The sequence below is a fragment of the Myotis myotis genome, unplaced genomic scaffold (assembly GCF_014108235.1).
Source record: "Myotis myotis isolate mMyoMyo1 unplaced genomic scaffold, mMyoMyo1.p scaffold_m19_p_15, whole genome shotgun sequence".
In the NCBI taxonomy this organism is placed as follows: Eukaryota; Metazoa; Chordata; class Mammalia; order Chiroptera; family Vespertilionidae; genus Myotis; species Myotis myotis.
In genome coordinates, this window is record NW_023416319.1 from 16,666,092 (window position 1) to 16,683,528 (window position 17,437).

Consider the following 17,437-nt stretch of genomic DNA (forward strand, 5'->3'; position numbering starts at 1 on the left):
ACTTTTTTATGATTTATATCATCTGATCATACAGTTTTATATCATACGGTTTTATGAACATGTATGAACTTAAATAAAATGTCACTAATTGTTAGCAGAGTAGCGCAGCGGAAGCGTGCTGGGCCCATAAAATGTCACTAAATACACAAGGGTAGCCTTAGCCGGTTTGGCTCAGCGGATAGAGCGTGGGCCTTCGGACCGAAGGGTCCCAGGTTCGATTCCGGTCAAGGGCATGTACCTTGGTTGTGGGCACATCCCCAGTAGGGGGTGTGCAGGAGGCAGCTGATCGATGTTTCTCTCTCATCGATGTTTCTCTCTCATCGATATTTCTAACTCTATCCCTCTCCCTTCCTCTCTGTAAAAAATCAATAAAATATATTTTAAAAAAATATATACAAGGGTAACTTTAGTTCTAAACTTTAAGCTTCCTTTTTTATTTTATTTTATTAAATATATTTTTATTAATTTCAGAGGGGAAGGGAGAGGGAGAGAGAGAGATAGAAACATCAATGATGAGAGAGAATCATTGATTGACTGCCTCTTGCATGCCCCACACTGGGGATCGAGCCCACAATCTGGGCATGTGTCCTGACCCGGAATTGAACCATGACCTCTTAGTTCATGTGTTGATGCTCAACCACTTAGCCACACCAGCCAGGCTATTAAAAAAACATACCTCTGTGTGTGTGTATACATATATGTATGTATATGTATTTGTTAATCCTCACCTGAGGCTATTTTCCCATGGATTTTTAGAGAGAGTGGAAGGGGGGGGGTGGTGAGACAGAGAGAAAAAGACATCGGTGTGAGAGAGACACATTGATTGGTTGTCTCTCTGGGGTGGGCATCAAGCCTGCAATCAAGGTGTGTGCCCTTGGCCAGAATTGAACCTGTGACCCTTCAGTCTATGGGCTGACATTCTATCCATTGAGCCAAATCAGCTAGGGCTATAAAAATATATTAAGCCCTAATGGCGTGGCTGAATGGTTGTGTTCACCTGTGGACCAGGAGATCATGGTTCGATTCCCGGTCAGAGCAAATGCCCAGGTTGTGGGCTTGATACCCAGTGGGGCGTGCAGGAGGCAGCCAATCAGTGATTCTCTCTCATCATTGATGTTTCTATTTCTCCTTCTCCCTTCCTTTCTGAAATCAATAACAATATATTAAAAAATACATTTAAAAATCTGTGTGCCAAAGAATCCTTATAGTGATTAGACAATTTTTAAAACTTATGGATAGACAATTATGACTACACAAAATTTAATACCCGGAGTCATTTTTGTTGTTTTGTTAATTCTCACCTGAAGATATTTTTTTGCATTGATTTTTAGAGAGAGTAGAAGGGAGGTGGGGGAGAGGAGAGGGAGAGAGAAACATCAATGTGAGAGAGACATATTGATTGGTTGTCTCCCACATGCACTCTGACCAGTCCGGGGATCTAACCTGCAACTCAGGCGTATGCCCTCAACCGGGTATCAAATGGTCGACACTCTAACCGCTGAGCAATACCAGCTAGAGCTGGAGTCATTTTTTTAATTCTAGCCTATACAGTTCCTGGATATATCATAGTAAAATCCCATATTTCTCTTTCATCCTCATCATTCTAACTACTGCCTATATGCTACTGATTATTAAGTCTCTAACTTTAGCTTTAACATCCCTTCATAAGTCTCAGAATTGTATATGTACTCTGTAAGCACTTGTTGAATATACCCACTCCCTAAATATCTCTTGCTAAACATATTTAAAATGGAACTCATTGTTTTCCCTACATCTGTTCTTCCTCATTCATTCCCTATCAGAATAGAAGTACCTGTCTTATCAGTACCTAAAGCCAAAAACCTAGGAGTCATCCTTTAGTCTGTTCTCTCTCTCATTTTTCATATCCAAATGATCACCAGGTTCAGCTAATTTTACCCCAGCTCATATTTCTCATACCTTTTCTCCCACCGCCCCCCCCCCCCGCCCCGTTACCAGTGTCCCCATTATCTCTCACTTGAACCATTGCAATGATGTCTTTATACATTCTTTTGACAAACATTTGTTGGGCTTCTGTGTGTCAGGCACTGGGGATACAGAGACAAATAAGACATGGCAACTATTTTCAGAAAACTGATAGGTTAATCCTCATTTGTCTCCATTCCTTCAGGCTTACCATCTTTAAATCTGTCATTCTCACTGACACCAGAGGTGTTGTATCTTACACTCAATTTTTTCTGCTTAATACCCTTTATTAGTTTCCTATCACTAATAGGATAGAGACCAAACTCTTAGTTAGCCTAATAAAACTTTCAAGACCTGCTCCCTATTTATTTCTCTAGTCTCATCTTTCATCACTGTGCCTCACTCATACTTCCGTAATAACAAACTACTTGTATTCGAAGTTCATATTCAGAGCTGTTTCATTCCTCATTGTCTTTGATCATGCTAATGCCTGTCAAATTCCTTTCCTCCTCAAGTTTTAATTAATTCCTACTGATTTTTCAAAATACAACCCTGATTTTTCAAAATACAACTCTCCCAGGAGTCCTGGTATATCAAATTATACTACAAAGCCACTCTAATCAAAACAACTTGATATTTGTTATTTATTTTATTGTTAGCTTATTTGTTTTTTTTTTTTAGTTTATATACTTATTATTTAACTTACCCATCTATAATAATAAAAGGGTAATAAGCTAATTAGACCAGATGTCCGGCTGGAGGGAAGCAGCCCGGGTCCCGGGTGCCTGCTAGCGGCTGGAGCGAAGGCTGGGTCCTGGGTGCCAGAGGGAAGCTGGTGCTGGCAGTGGGGTGGGGGGGCGGGGGGGAGGGGAGGCCTGCTCTTGCACGAATTTTCGTGCATCGGGCCTCTAGTTATTAAATAATTATTAAATATTTTTAAAATGTACTTCATTCTAAAATAAACGTTTATATGAGGATGATAGGCTATAAACATTTATTTGGTAGAATAGTGAATTCTATTATTCTATGCTGTTGTTACTAAAGCATTTTCCTAAAAATAGGTAGACTTAGAAGTCTTCCTTTTTCTTTGTCTAATTTTGCAAGGGCCTCAGGGGGTGATATGCTTGCTTCCTTGTGTGTTATTCACATTACTCTGTGTAACATAACCCAGAATTGGACAAAGACACAGTGTAGAATAGATATTACTTGATATGGTTTAACACTTAACCGTTCTCTTTCTCAGAACTTGATGGAGAGTTTGGATTCATTGCTTTGTGCAGAAGGTTCTGAAAGTCTGAAGAGTTTATGCCTGAAACTTCTCCTTTGCCTAGTGACTGTAAGTCACTCATTTATATTTCTTTGTCAAGAGTATTAGTTAACAGCAGGGGCAAGCTTATTTGAATACTTGAGCCCAAAGCTAGAGATGAAAAGAGAAAAATAAATTATGTACTGGGGCATTACATCACTCTGTTGTGTCTGAATGTATAGGAGGAAGTTGTACGGTCTTTCGTTTCCTGAAAGTTGCTCTTTGGAGCAACTGCTGTTATTTTAACCGGCAGGATATGTGATACTTGTTACTTTAAAGGGACCACTCCTGGAGAACTACTCTCTTCTGGATGATCAGCTTTGCCCTTCTCATCAGGTCTCATTTGGAAACAGTTTTTGTAATTCTGAATATTTTTATTTATTCTGACTTAGATTTTCTAGCATGAAGCTGGCCTGTACCTTCTAGTGGGAGGAGGGCAAGGTATTGCTCATTTACTTCAGGTGGTTCCCTTTCCTTGCCACTACTCAAAGACTTCTGGATCATAAACTTCTTCCCGTGCATTTGAGGATTGAAATCCAAGAAACTGTTAAGCAAATGTTTGTGTGAGGGTATGAGAGAAACAATGAGAGGTTAAAAAATTTAGGGAGTTTTAATTTCCTAATTTCCTATCCGTCTAGTGTCTGTTTTAGTCTAGTGTCTGTTCTATAGTGGCTTTGGGGGAGCTTTAAAAAAGGTCCAGTAAGTATCTAGTAGAATGTTTTAACATTTCTGTTTCTCTTAGATGCTAGCAGAGGAGATATATATGCAATATCAGAGTATCTCAGGGCAGTCTTTAAAAAGCCTTTTATTGCACTCAGGTGACAGATAACATCAGCCAGAACACTATCCTGGAGTATGTAATGATCAACAGCATATTTGAAGCAATTTTACAGGTTGGTCAATTCCCTTGTCACCTCTTTCTCTTTTGGGTAAACTACCTCCTCAGATCTTCTCTGTCTGCATTCCTAGGGACTAGGAATTAACACTATCACACATTTCTGGTTCTTATTACAGATACTCTCCCACCCCCCAAGTCGTAGGGAGCATGGGTATGATGCTGTAGTCCTCTTGGCTTTGTTGGTGAACTACAGAAAATATGAGGTAAGTGGCTTCTTTAATCAGTAGTTGTTATCTTTCTATAATCTTCCTACATGTGGCTACTCCTAGAAGACTTTGCTTAATGTGGAAGACATGCTCTTGGTAAATGATATATGGATTTATTTTGATAAGCCAAATTCTAAAAACCCTATATTAAATGCATGGGGCAGATGATGTAGTTTTTAAAAGGAATTCTGTAGTGCAATTTCTAATGAAGTGAGTAAATATCCCTTAATATAGTGGTTTCCTGACCAAGCTTATCATTAGGATCACCTAGGAACTTTTTTTTTTAAATATATTTTATTGATTTTTTACAGAGAAGAAGGGAGAGAGATAGAGAGAGTTAGAAACATCGATGAGAGAGAAACATCGATCAGCCGCCTCCTGCACCCTGCACATCTCCTATTGGGGATGTGCCCGCAACCCAGGTACATGCCCCTGACCGGAATCGAACCTGGGACCCTTCAGTCCGCAGGCTGACGCTCTATCCACTGAGCCAAACCGGTTTCGGCCACCTAGGAACTTTTAAAAAATAAGAAATGTCCAGGTTTTACTCTCAACACACAGAATCAGAATCTCTTGGGGGTGGGACCTGGGAATCTTTTTTTTTTAAGCTTCCCTATTGAATATGATGATTAGCCAGGATTGGAAACATTGACCTTATGCATCTATTTTGAAAGATTAGACTTTCATATGTTGGATTTACTTAATGCAATCCACTTATAAAAGTATCACTGTTGGTCTGGGAATTCTTTCTGATTTTTTTTTTAATCCTCACCTGAGGAGTGAGGATATTTTTTCCATTGATTTTTAGAGAGAGTAGATGAGAGGGGAGAGGGGATGAGAGAGAGAAAGAAAAAAAACATTGACTTGAGAGAGACATAGCTATTGGTCACCTCCCAGTCCGAGCCCTGATCTAGTCTGGGGATTGAACCCGAAACTGAGGTATGCACCCTTGACCAGGAATGAACCTGTGACTGTTGGGTCTGTGGACCAACACTCTAACCACTGAGCAAAATCAGCCAGGGCTGTTTCTCATTTTAATGGAAATTTAGACAGAGCCTTATTCATATTAATTCTGGAGTTCTTTTTGCCCCTGAATTAATTGGGGACAGATTTACAGGTTTTTGAGATGAAGAGCAGAACTCAGAGTTTTACTTGGTGTGTCTACTCGATTCCCCTCAAAAGGCAGAAAATGCCGCTTAGGGAAGACCAGGGGCCTTACTGGGGATAATTTCAGACTAATAAGGAGCATTTAGCTTTCAATCCTGGATACTAGGATACTTTATTAAACCCAGAAGTCAGGAAGTGCATTGAGGCAACCTGACTTTCTTCACTTAATAAGTAGCAATGCTATGAGAAGTGGGCCAGCTGGAGGGAGGATTATCATTTCTGAACTTCTGGATCTTCTCTTAGTGATATTTGATAAGATTCCTAGTCAGGTCAACAGATACTCTTATTACAGATACTCTCCCACCCCCCAAATCGTAGGGAGCATGGCTATGATGCTGTAGTCCTCTTGGCTTGATGAGTCCTCTCGATGAGTAACAAAATCTGGAGGGATATGGAAGAAGGGGAGACCATGAGAAAGGAACACTTAAAGAGGAACTAGAATACGTGGACCAGCGTTAATGTCTTATAAATCCCAGGAGCTGATCGCTTTCATTGTCTTGGAGGAATTGACGGATGGTGTTTAAAGTGATTAATAAATATGTAATTTATCATCAAAACCTGTTTTACTGGTGATCTGGAGGGGTTGGCATGGCAGCCATTTTGATCTCTGTCATGTGTAATAGCCTCTGGGGCCTTATTACAACAGCAAGAAAAGTAGCTGAGGAAAAATGCTGAAGATAGTTAGAGAGAGTTGAGTTATATGTGATAGGAAAGCACGATCATCAGTAATGAGTATTTTTGGAACATTCTGCTGGATGCAGGCCACTCTGAGGCAGTGGCTTGGCTTTTTTGAATGTGAACTGAAAGCTGGCTCAGCCCAGTAGGGCTCTCTGAAATGTCAGCCTGAAAAATTGGGCATGGCCAAGGAACTGGAGAAAATCATATTTCTGGAGCGAGGCATGCATCTCTAGTCTGTCAGAAGCCCCAGAAGAATTAATATACTAGGCAAGGTCAAGCTGGTGGGCATAATTTATCTGGGCTTTGCAGCTTTTGATATAAGTCACTCACCAGAAACCATTAAGGAAGCCTGGTGACCAGGGACGAGGCAGGTTTTTGAAGAAACATGAGGAATTCCAGATGAATGTAGCAAAACCAAAAGTTGGTGAAATTTTATACAAGCTAGTATGAGAGGGTATGTGCTGTGTCGAACCAATTCCATGACCAATGCAGTAATTTGTGACCTTTCTAGAAAGGTTCGGAGGGCACCAGAGAGGCTGGGTGCCCAGTTAAACACAGAGAAAGCAAATAAGGTGTTGGACTTAAGGAATGGAAGTAATAGAAAAGATAGAAAAGATGTCATGTAGTAAATGTAAAAGATAGTTCTTCCTCACCTCAAGTAACGCATTCCATTTTAGTCATTTTATTTAAAGAGGTAGAGGAGGCAATAACAACAAAAAAGGCCTAAAGTGCAATGAAAAATGGTAATAATGGAATGGTTTAGATCAAATAAAGGCAGGACTCTATGAGAGTAACCTCATGATGCCTCACTGAGTTTGTAATTCTGTTTTGTGGCTGAAAAGTAGATTGCCTCCAGTTTTAAAACATGACCAGCACAACAGGTACATAGTGCTAAGGAGAATCAGTGTCTGGAGAGTAGAATTTTTCACAGTATTAATATCCTGGCCTTCTAGGTTGGCCACATCTGAGATGAAGTGACTCATTCTCCAACTGTTGCCCATTGAACATGACATTTTCCAGAAATTACAAAATTGTTTATTATGTCCAATTGGAAGTGTCTTCTCTCTCTCTCTCTTTTTTTTTAAATATATTTTATTGATTTTCTACAGAGAGGAAGGGAGAGAGATAGAGAGTTAGAAACATCAATGAGAGAGAAACATCGATCAGCTGCCTCCAGCACATCTCCCACTATGGATGTGCCTGCAACCCAGGTACATGCCCTTGACCGGAATCGAACCTGGGACCTTTCAGTCTGCAGGCCGACGCTCTATCCACTGAGCCAAACCGGTTTCGGCTCTCTCTCTCCCTTTCTTCCTTTCCTAAAGAGCTTCCTTCGAATGTGATAAAAATGTCAAAGGAGAAAAAATATGGTTACCAATCATTGAGCCCTTACCATATGCCAGATATTATGCTAAGGATTTTACATGTCTTACTTCATTTACGTCTCATAGCAACTCCAAGGAAGAAAATATAATTCCCATTTTACAGATGAGGAAATTGAGCTTCTGTTAATTGGTGTGCTTACCTTATCACAGTTAATAAGTAGAGGAGCTAGAACTCAAACCCTTGCTTTTAGCCACCTGGCCTTTCCCCCAACTGCTGCAAAAGCACAGACTATTCTTGGTAATCAGATGATCCTTATTATTACCGGTATCAGTGTACTTTTGGAAGGTGAGTGGCTAGAACTTTCAAAAATTATGCTAAGAAACTGGTCTTTTTCTTCTGGTGTTGTTCTAATCATGATGGCATTGCTAGGTCAGCCTATTGGTGATTTTTTTTTTTAAAGCATCCACTTGCATTGGATCTTATTTGAAATCCATAGCACCAGCAGAATTTGACTGTTGGTTACAAGAAGACATGTTGAGAGCTTTCCTCTGTTACATCAAGTAACAAATGAAATCGGTTTTACCTTCTTGAGTTGTGTTGCAGAAAACCTTATAAACATTTGGCTGTTAAGAAAGCAAAGCTGTCTCTCTCTCCATTCCCAACTGACATTCGAAAGATGCCCTCAGAAACTTGACTAAATAAGGTCTTTGTGGGGGGTTAGCCTTTTAGTTGGGTTTCTAAGTTTCTCTGTAATGAGTTTTCTTGGTTGCTGTAAAAACTGCCAATCTGAGAACTATTGTTCCTTGCTTGCCTTGGGTTAGAATTGGTGCCTGATCTACATGAGATCTTTCCTCACATCCCAGGGGTGGGATGTTTTCAAGGTGAGCAGGTCATTGGTTCTCATCTCACCAGTAGGAGATGGCCCAACTGCTTAATGAGTTTAAATATATGTTCATTTCCATATGCTGCCCAGCTGAGATTGGGTCTGGGAAAACTCAGGAAATCTTCCAATGCTATAAGTGATGGGACAGTCATTAAATCCCAGTGTCCTGACCAGATTGTAGTTTGGGTAATTACATCCTTTTTTTTTCCCAGTTCCCCTGCAGTGTTATTTGGGTATCAGATCCACAAATGGCCTCTCTGGCTGTTAAGCAGCTGCCACTTTCCACCCCCCAGGTGGCTTTGTTTTACGGGTGGGTGAATCAGTCCTTGCATAGCGTTTGTGGAATGGTTAGGGAGCCTTTGGGATCAGAATGTAAGTTAGCAACTTACAAATTTGTGCCTTATGGCAAAGAAGCTTTTATGTCCCCCAAAAGACAGTTGTCCCTATGGACTCAGTAAATTATTGGCAGGATAGGACAGAGTGAATTTTGTGGAGTGTTCACTTACTTTTTAGAAACAAATATGAAGGAAAGATGGTAGAAGTGCCAGCCATAGGCCTGAGCTGATTCAGCCCAGAGGAAAATGCAGGTAGAACAGAATTTGTGTGTGTGCATGTGTGTGCAGATGTATGCATGTATATGCATGTGTGTGCTTGGTGAATGCCCATACACATTGAGAGATTTACTGGAAATGGGGGAGTCAGCTTATAAGATGGGGTTGGGTCTGGGTTGTAGGAGCATTGCTGTAGAGAGAGGGCCTGCTACCTGCATTTTTATTAACACCTTATTAAATAGTGGGTTTTTAAGTAGGTCACAGTCACCTTGAGTCTCCTCTCTTCTTTAACAGTCTGTGAATCCTTATATTGTGAAGCTGTCTATTGTGGATGACGAGGCCACGCTCAATGTGAGTATCTGGATCTTTGTGTATTGTTTTAATTGCTTGCATTCAATAAACTTACTTGCAGTGGATATTTAGAGAGCAGAGGGCTTTTGTGTTAATTTCATCTGGCTATAAAGAGGGACTTTGTGTTTCTTTTTAGAGCATTAGTGCAGCTATCGTATTGTATTGTATCTTCTCATCATGGAAGGAAGATTTGAAGGGACATTTGCTTGCTAATCATGATGAAATGGTTGGTTATATTTCATGTTATAGTGTGCTGAGGTTGACTATCCTACAAAGTCCAGTAAGTTACATTTCCAAGAATAAGAAGGCTTAAATGATATATCAAAATACTATGCTGTACACTTTGAATAGCTTACAATTTCATATATCAGTTATACCTCAAGAAAGCTGGGGGCTTAAGTGATTAAACGATCAGAAATTCCTTTTTGTATAACTAGCCAGATGGTGTTTATAGCTTGACTTAGTGAAGCCAAAACATGGATAATGGTATATATCTGTTGTAGTATGTCCTTGAAAGTTTGGGAAATAACATTTGATCTCTGAATATAGGGAGCAGGAAGATGACCAGGTGTCTGGCTTTATTCTCTTTCCATCTTGCCCTCTTCATTCTTCCAATTTCCCTTATGAATAGAAGTACCCATTATTCATCTTGTGGCCTTAATTGACCTTTATGTTGTGTTTAATAGATTCTAGAGGGAAAGTTGATAAGTCACTTTAATTTTTATTAGGTCTTCTTCTCATACTCCTGTGGCTTGAAGAGTGGCTTGTTTAGAGACATATGAGATTTTTTTGTTTGAAGCTTCTAATTCAGTTTTCTCTTTTGAAGTGAAAATGATCCCAGTGAAATTGTCCGTGATCTGAGCTGGTCTGTTTTACCCTGTTACTCTTTTAAGTAACAGCAAGATAATTAGATCAGAGAAATCTCTTCAAAGAGGTTCCTTTTATTTATTTATTTATTTATTTATTTATTTATTTATTATTTTTTATCAGCACAGAGGTCTTTTTTATTTTTTCCCACTTATCATGCCATGAATTCATAGGGAATGGGTTCCAGCAGCTCAGGCTCCTTTCCCTTGGTTCTCACAAAGTGTGTTTCTCTGGGTGGAGCAGGCTGACGCTTCAGTTGAACCCAGGTACCTTTCTCTTTGGCTTCCTTCTTTTTCTGATCATTTCCTTCACACGTTTCAGGAAGCTATCTGGGCTTTTAGAGTGCTTAATATGTTCAATATGTACATTAATTCTCTTGGCAAGAATCTTGCCCTTAACTTGCTTGTTCACAATAATGCCCACTGCATGCTGGGTGACATTGTAGACTCCCAGTTTTGCCCTGGTAGCATTTGTGGGCATTCCTTTTTGAACAGTGCACATTCCCTCGATGTCCACAATATCACCGTCTTGTGGGTTCATTTATGTGGCCAAAGGAACAACTTCATGTTTTCTAAAAGGCCTAGAGAGCATATAGCAGGTGCCTCTCCTCTTTCTCTCTGTGTTAGTCATTTTGGTGAACTACTGGAAGGTGGCAGTTCCGGCCGAAAGGCGAGGTTCTTTTTTTTTTATGTTTTTATTGATTTTTTAGAGAGAGGGGAAAGGAGAGGGATAAAGAGATAGAAACATCGATGAGAGAGAAACATCGATGAGAGAGAAACATTGATTGGCTGCCTCTTACATGCCCCCTACTGGGATGGAGCCCACAACCCAGGCATGCACTCTGACCCGGAATTGAACTGGTGACTTCTTGGTTCATGGGTCAATGCTCAACCACTTAGCCACCCCAGCTGGGCCAAAGAAGTTGCTTTTGATGCTTTGGCAATGCCTCTCAGAATTTCTGTCCTTGTTGCCTACTTTCAGGTAGAACTAATTGGTCTTGGACCATGATGGTGTAATTAGTGTTTTCCCTGGCCTAATCGTAGCATCACTGCCAGCCCCTTATTTCACCTGTGCTATCTTTTTTCTTTCTAGGGAATGGGGCTTGTGATTGCTCAGGCTTTGTCTGAGTACAACAGGTAAGTCTACCTTTCCAGGAGAGAAGGGAAACAGGTTTGTTAGAGTTCTTGGGTGAACTTGCTTTACCTATGCCAGAAGTATTCAGAGGTACAGCTGCTGGCAGATGTGTTTGCTCTAGTTTGGCTGGATGGCTTTAGCAGAGGTTGTTTGTAACACCAAGGGAGAAGCCATCAGGTTCGTGTTCATTGTTTCTTTAAACAATTAGGCACTTTCTTTGCAGCTTTTAGTATTTTATCTCAGAGCATTTTAACTAGTATTTCAGCCACAAACAGGCTCTTCCATTTAGCCCAGCGTATCACACAAATATCATTTTCTTTGTAAAAAAGGTTGTGAAACACTGTTTTTTGTGTATGCTTCAAAATATAAATAACAGGAGAAAACATTGAATTAGGTTTCCAGATGCTTCTTTTTCATCAGGAATCAACTGCAGTTTCCTGGAGTCCCTTTCTCTTTTGTGGGCTCACTTAAGTGATGCTTGCTTTTCCTCCTGCTGTGGATGTAGAAGTATCTGATATTCAGTGAATGGGAACCAGAAGAGTCTCCAATCTTCACAAGGGCCAGGCAGGATCTTTCTTGCTTCTTTCCATACTTTCCTCATATACAATTGGGTGTTGGAATTTAAAATCTGTCCCATCTCCACAAATAGTTTAGCTTACAGATTACTTCTGTTCTCTTCCTTCAAAAACAAACATGATTTTCACTATTACAGCCTTGAAGTAATTTCACTGTCACACTTTTCAAGTAATAGTCTGTTTGGGAAATAACTGGATCAGCCATATGTTAGAGTAGTTTCACACTTTTGCAGCTTGCTTTCTAAGCCTCTACCAAAGTAGCCAGGCATTTGGTACACACTACCTCCAGAGCAGACGGGTGCCGCTTAGCTTCCAGGAGAAACTGCAGTGACTAGATTGTCGTAGTGCTTTATTTTTTGGAGTCAGTGAATTCTATGAGTGTCCTGTTTTGATTACTTAGAATGCTAAGGACAAAGACATACTTGATAAATAATACTAAAGTTGAATTTAGTTTATTTTTCTTTAGGCAGTATAAAGACAAGGAAGAAGAACACCAGAGCGGTTTTTTCTCTGCTTTAACAAATATGGTAAGTCCTACTAATTTTTTCTCTACTATTCAGAAATGTGAGAGGTCTGTAGGGGTAGACAAATCTGGACTCAGAAGTTTGAGGTGATGGCATGATGAGGGGAGAGAGAGGGCTACTCAGAGCAGATTATTTTGAGAGCTGTATCTCTTAGTGATTTCCAAACTGAAGTAAGGAGAAAGAAGAGCTTCGATTTCTCTGAGATAGATTTTTTCAAATTAATTAATTTAGTTTTTAAGGCTACAATAAAGTTACATATTAAGCCAGACTTCTGCTTTCTAAAGAGTTGGCTTTGTTTGAAGACCAACCCTATGGAACATAGAATAGGAGGGTTTAGATCCGAATAGAACCCTGAGTGCTCCTTGGCTGTGTGCTGTGGCCACTTGTTTCCTCATAGCTGTTCTTGGAGTTGAGGGATTGGTGCTGTGGATCTGAGCCACCCGCCTAAAGGCTTAATGGGCTGAGAGGTCCATGGTCTAGGGAAGTTACTGGTCTACTTTACAAGACTGCTATATGGTTTCTCAACTTCGGCATCATAGGCATTTTGGGCCAGATAATCTGTGACTAATTTTTAAGAGATAAATCTAACAAGTCTTAGACTCTAGGCAGATTCAGAAAGTCTTCTTGGGCAATAGTAGTCAAATAATCAGCCCTAGCGCAAGACAATTAAAAAAAAATTTTTTTTTTTATTGATTGATTTTAGAGAGAGAAGGAAACATAGTTTTGTGGTTCCACTTATTTATGCTTCATTGATTGATTCTTTTTTATTTTATTTTTTTTACAAATTTTTATTGTTGAAAGTATTACATAGATCCTCCTTTTCCCCCCATTGGTTGATTTTATAATGTGCCTTGCCTGTGGGTTAAACCCACAACCTTGGCATATCAGGATGATGCTCTACCCAACTGAGCTAGCTGGTCAAGAACTAGAGCAAGACAGTTTTGAGTTCATTGCAAGAAACAGTCATCCCTCTATCCCCCAAAAGTCAATCCTCCCCATCCCAAATGCCTATGCCCTTCTTCTTTCTTAGAGTCTACTCTCAGGAAGGACTTGATAACCTCTTTAACTCTGAAACATCAGTAACTAAAGTCTCTCAGAGGTCAGAGCAGTAAGGGTGCTGTATTGGTGTTTGGTTAAATGACTTAGATATAATTATATTGCTCTCAAGGATCTTTGCCATTTAGTCAAGAAGAAAAAGTTTTGTAACACAAATGAAGCTCCAGCTGCATAGTTTTGTATTGTACATCAGTAAACAGGTGGAACAGTATTTTTAGAGGGATGGGCATCTTTCTCGGTGCTTCTAACCATATTGGAGGCAACATTTACTTATTTGGCTGCCCTGCCTAGGACACACTCTAAAAATTTTGTGATCTGAAAGATGGACCATGAATTTCACATAGACAGTTTTGGTCTGAAACTCAAGTATTCCCCGGAAGATGGCTCTATGTTGGATGAAATTAGCCTACTTTCTGTGATGTTCTTTATGAATTTTTAAAAAAAATGTATTTTATTGATTTCAAAGAGGAAGGGAGAGGGAGAGGGATAGAAACATCAATGATGAGAGAGAATCATTGATTGGCTGCCTCCTGCATACCTCCCAATGGGGATTGAGCCTGCAACCTGGGCATGTGCCCTGACTGGGAATCAAACCATGACCTAGTTCATGAGTTGACGATGCTTAACCACTGAGTCACTCTGGCTGGGCAGGAATTAGTTTTTGACTTTAACAAAGCAACTTCCAGGAAAGATGCAGAATGATGGTCTAGGTCCGTGGTCGGCAAACTGCGGCTCGCGAGCCACATGTGGCTTTTTGGCCCCTTGATTGTGACTCTTCCACAAAATACCACATGCGGGTGCACATATAGTGCGATTGAAACTTCGTGGCCCATGCGCAGAAGTCGGTTTTCGGCCTGGGTGAATCTATTTTGAAGAAGTACTGTTGATATTTGGCTCTGTTCACTAATGAGTTTGCCGACCACTGGTCTAGGTTAACATTTACTCCCTGTCAGTGGTTACTAAATTTAAATTGAAAAGGAGAGCTGGACAAAAGTACTAGGATTGTTTTTAAGTCCCTTTAAGAAAGATGATTTGGAGTTCTCATTATTTCATTTATTACTTATGATTCTTTTAAGATATTCAGAGTGGGCTGATTTTTTTTGTGTATGTATGACTGGTGGGCCAGAACTCCAAATTCCCTTGGGCAGCAAGTAGCTTGTTTTTTTACTGATTAATGGCTTCTTAAATTTTCCTGCTGTAAGTGTGCAATTCCCCTCTTTTCCACAGGTGGGCAACATGTTCATAGCAGATGCCCATGAGAAAATCTCAGTACAGTAAGTGCCTGACATTCTTGTGCAGTGACTTCAACTTAATGTGGGCTCACCAACTGTGGGTGGGAGCGTGAAACGTTACCTCTTGTTAATCTTTTATAGATTCACACTTTCTTGGTGATATATCAAGTGTTTCTTGAGAATGGACTCTTAGGAACCTCTACTTTGGTTCCTGTGTATTGAGCCCCAGGAAGCTGAGAAACTATTTCCAGCTATCTTTAAAGTGGAATGCAAGAGGGCTGGGTATCTGAGCCAGTTAAGGACTTAACTGGATTGGGGTGAAGCAGTGAGAGTGAAAATAGTGAATGAAGTAGATAAGAACTAAGTAATTAAAGTTAAGGCTCTTTACTTTTTTCTCTTTGCCTATATACACTTTACATATTGGGGCAGGGAGGAAATAAAAGGAGCATTAGAAATTCCAAAGGATTGATAATGGGGAGCTGGGGTGAAATCTTATCTTGATGGTTATATTGTTCTAACTTCTCCATTATAAGAGCCTCTTCAATTTGTTCTCTTTTTCTTTAGAACCAATGAGGCCATCCTCCTGGCACTTTATGAAGCTGTTCATTTAAATCGCAACTTCATCACAGTGTTAGCTCAGGTTGGTTATATTAAAAACTCCAATCCTTTTTCTTCCTGAATTTCCTCCAGATTCAGTCCCTTGATAAGCCTTCTGGCTTTGCCTGTTTAAGCCCTGCTTTGCATTGGTAAGTGGTGGTAACACAGAGTTGCATCAGTTGCTTTTGCTTCGTGCTGTCCTCGGATATGTATGTTTCCATCTGGTGCAAAGTGGGTCGGATAACATGTTAAGTTTTTACTGATTCTGTTAACCCAGATGAGTTGAGATTACTTCATTTGGCTCACTGGAAATCCCTTGGTATTATCAACCCATATGGATTTTTTTCTTTTTTAAGGAATAGTTTATTGATTAAAAAAACCACTTTATTGTTGAAATATTACACATGTCCCCCTTTTTCTCCATTAACCCCTTCTAGCCTGCCCCCATCCCCCCCAGTCCTTTATCCCACTATTGTCTGTGTACATGGGTTATGTATATATGCATATAAGTTCATTGGTTAATCTCTTCCACCCACTCCCAGTTTATTGGTTTTTAGAGAGAGAGGAAGGGAGAAGAAAAGAGAGAGAAACACTGATTGGCTGCCTTCTGTAACCCCCTACTAGGGATCAAGCCTGCAATCCGGTTTAGCTGTAAAATTAAGTATATGTGTGTGTGTGTGTGTGTGTGTGTGTGTCTGTGTACACACACACACACACACACACACATATGTAAAAATAAAAGAAACCTAATACATATTTTAAAAATATATTTTTATTGATTTCAGAGAGGAAGGGATAGGGAGAGAGAAAGACAGAAACAACACTGATGAGAGAGAGTCATCAATCAGCCACTTCCCACATTCACCACACTGGGGATGAACCAGCACCCCTGGCACGGGCCCTGACTGGGAACTGAACTATGACCTCCTGGTTCATAGGTCAACAACGCTCAACCACTGAGCAACACTGGCCGGGCTTAGATTTCTTTTAAAGGAAGATTTGCTAATGTTTTTTTTTCTCAAAGGGCAGATGTGTATGAGATCCCCTGACTGAGTTTAACAAAAATAAGCCATGCTTAAAAAGCAGTGTGCTGCTTTGGGGTCTGCTTAGGAAGACACATAATTTTTCACAACTGATAACATGAGACTTTATTTACTGTTCTCACTATGTTTTATGTGCTTTCTGAATTCTGTAACTAACTGGTTTTAAAGGAAATAAAAGGTTGGTAAAGCTGTTGGGAAGGAGTGAGTGGCTCCCACTCAGCTTAATTCTGAAGAGCTGATGTGGCAGGGGTGGTTAAAGAAGGTCAGGGACAGAGGAGCCATCTGTTTTGGTCCCCAGTGTATGTGTACCTTGTGTCTTTATCTCTCCATCCCACACACTCTTGATTTGTTGTGGAACAGGAAGGCTATCACCTGCATAGCTCTTTTTATAGTACCTGTTATCCTCTTGGCTCACCTGCATTTATTATCAACTATGTGATCATCAGAATAATCTGTAAATGAGGTTGATCTGATGAGAGTAGTCTTTTTCAGGTTTAGGTAGGACTGCAAATGCCTCCCCCCCTTTTTTGTAGAATAATCCTGTGTATTTGTTTAGTCCCGTTTTTTATTTGTATGGTTCTACAGAAAAGCTTATATAATGAGATCTTGGTTGCTTAGAAAGAACTAGCCCACAGAGCTTCTTGTTAGTGTTTAGCAAGCATCAACAGTAATCAGGTAGTCATGGGAACTAAATGTTGAAGCAGTCCCCACTCAGTGACCTGTCTGTCTCTGAGGCCAGGGATACCAGAAAGGATATTAGTAAGATACTTGGAGCTGGATTTTCTCTTTCCTTACCCATCTGTGTTCTCTTTCAGAGTCATCCAGAGATAGGCTTGGTGACAACCCCTGTCAGTCCCGCTCCAACAACCCCAGCCACACCACTTGGTACCACACCACCCTCCTCTGATGGTAAGCCCACAGCCTCTTTTGTTTTCTTGATTAATATAGTGTTGAATCTTTCAGGGTGAGCATAGTTGTGTTGAACAAAGAACACAGTTGTCTATTGTTTCACTTAATAAATTGTCTGAAAAATACTGCCCTTCAGGATTCCTTAGGCTCCAAGGAAAACTTTGGAAAAGATAGTTAAGTACTTTTCTCT

At 40.2% G+C, this 17,437-nt stretch overlaps 1 protein-coding gene across 6 annotated transcripts in view; it reads left to right on the plus strand.

Annotated features, from left to right (window-relative positions):
- Positions 1–17,437, plus strand: part of ARMH3 (armadillo like helical domain containing 3) — a 158,424-nt gene that overhangs the window by 17,973 nt on the left and 123,014 nt on the right. For all 6 annotated transcript variants that reach the window (XM_036336210.1, XM_036336211.1, XM_036336213.1 and 3 more), the window contains 9 exons: positions 3,188–3,280; positions 4,069–4,143; positions 4,265–4,351; positions 9,254–9,310; positions 11,270–11,313; positions 12,353–12,413; positions 14,694–14,740; positions 15,263–15,338; positions 17,154–17,247. In XM_036336210.1, the coding sequence (XP_036192103.1) occupies positions 3,188–3,280; positions 4,069–4,143; positions 4,265–4,351; positions 9,254–9,310; positions 11,270–11,313; positions 12,353–12,413; positions 14,694–14,740; positions 15,263–15,338; positions 17,154–17,247 (634 nt within the window). The remainder of the gene's footprint in view (positions 1–3,187; positions 3,281–4,068; positions 4,144–4,264; positions 4,352–9,253; positions 9,311–11,269; positions 11,314–12,352; positions 12,414–14,693; positions 14,741–15,262; positions 15,339–17,153; positions 17,248–17,437) is intronic.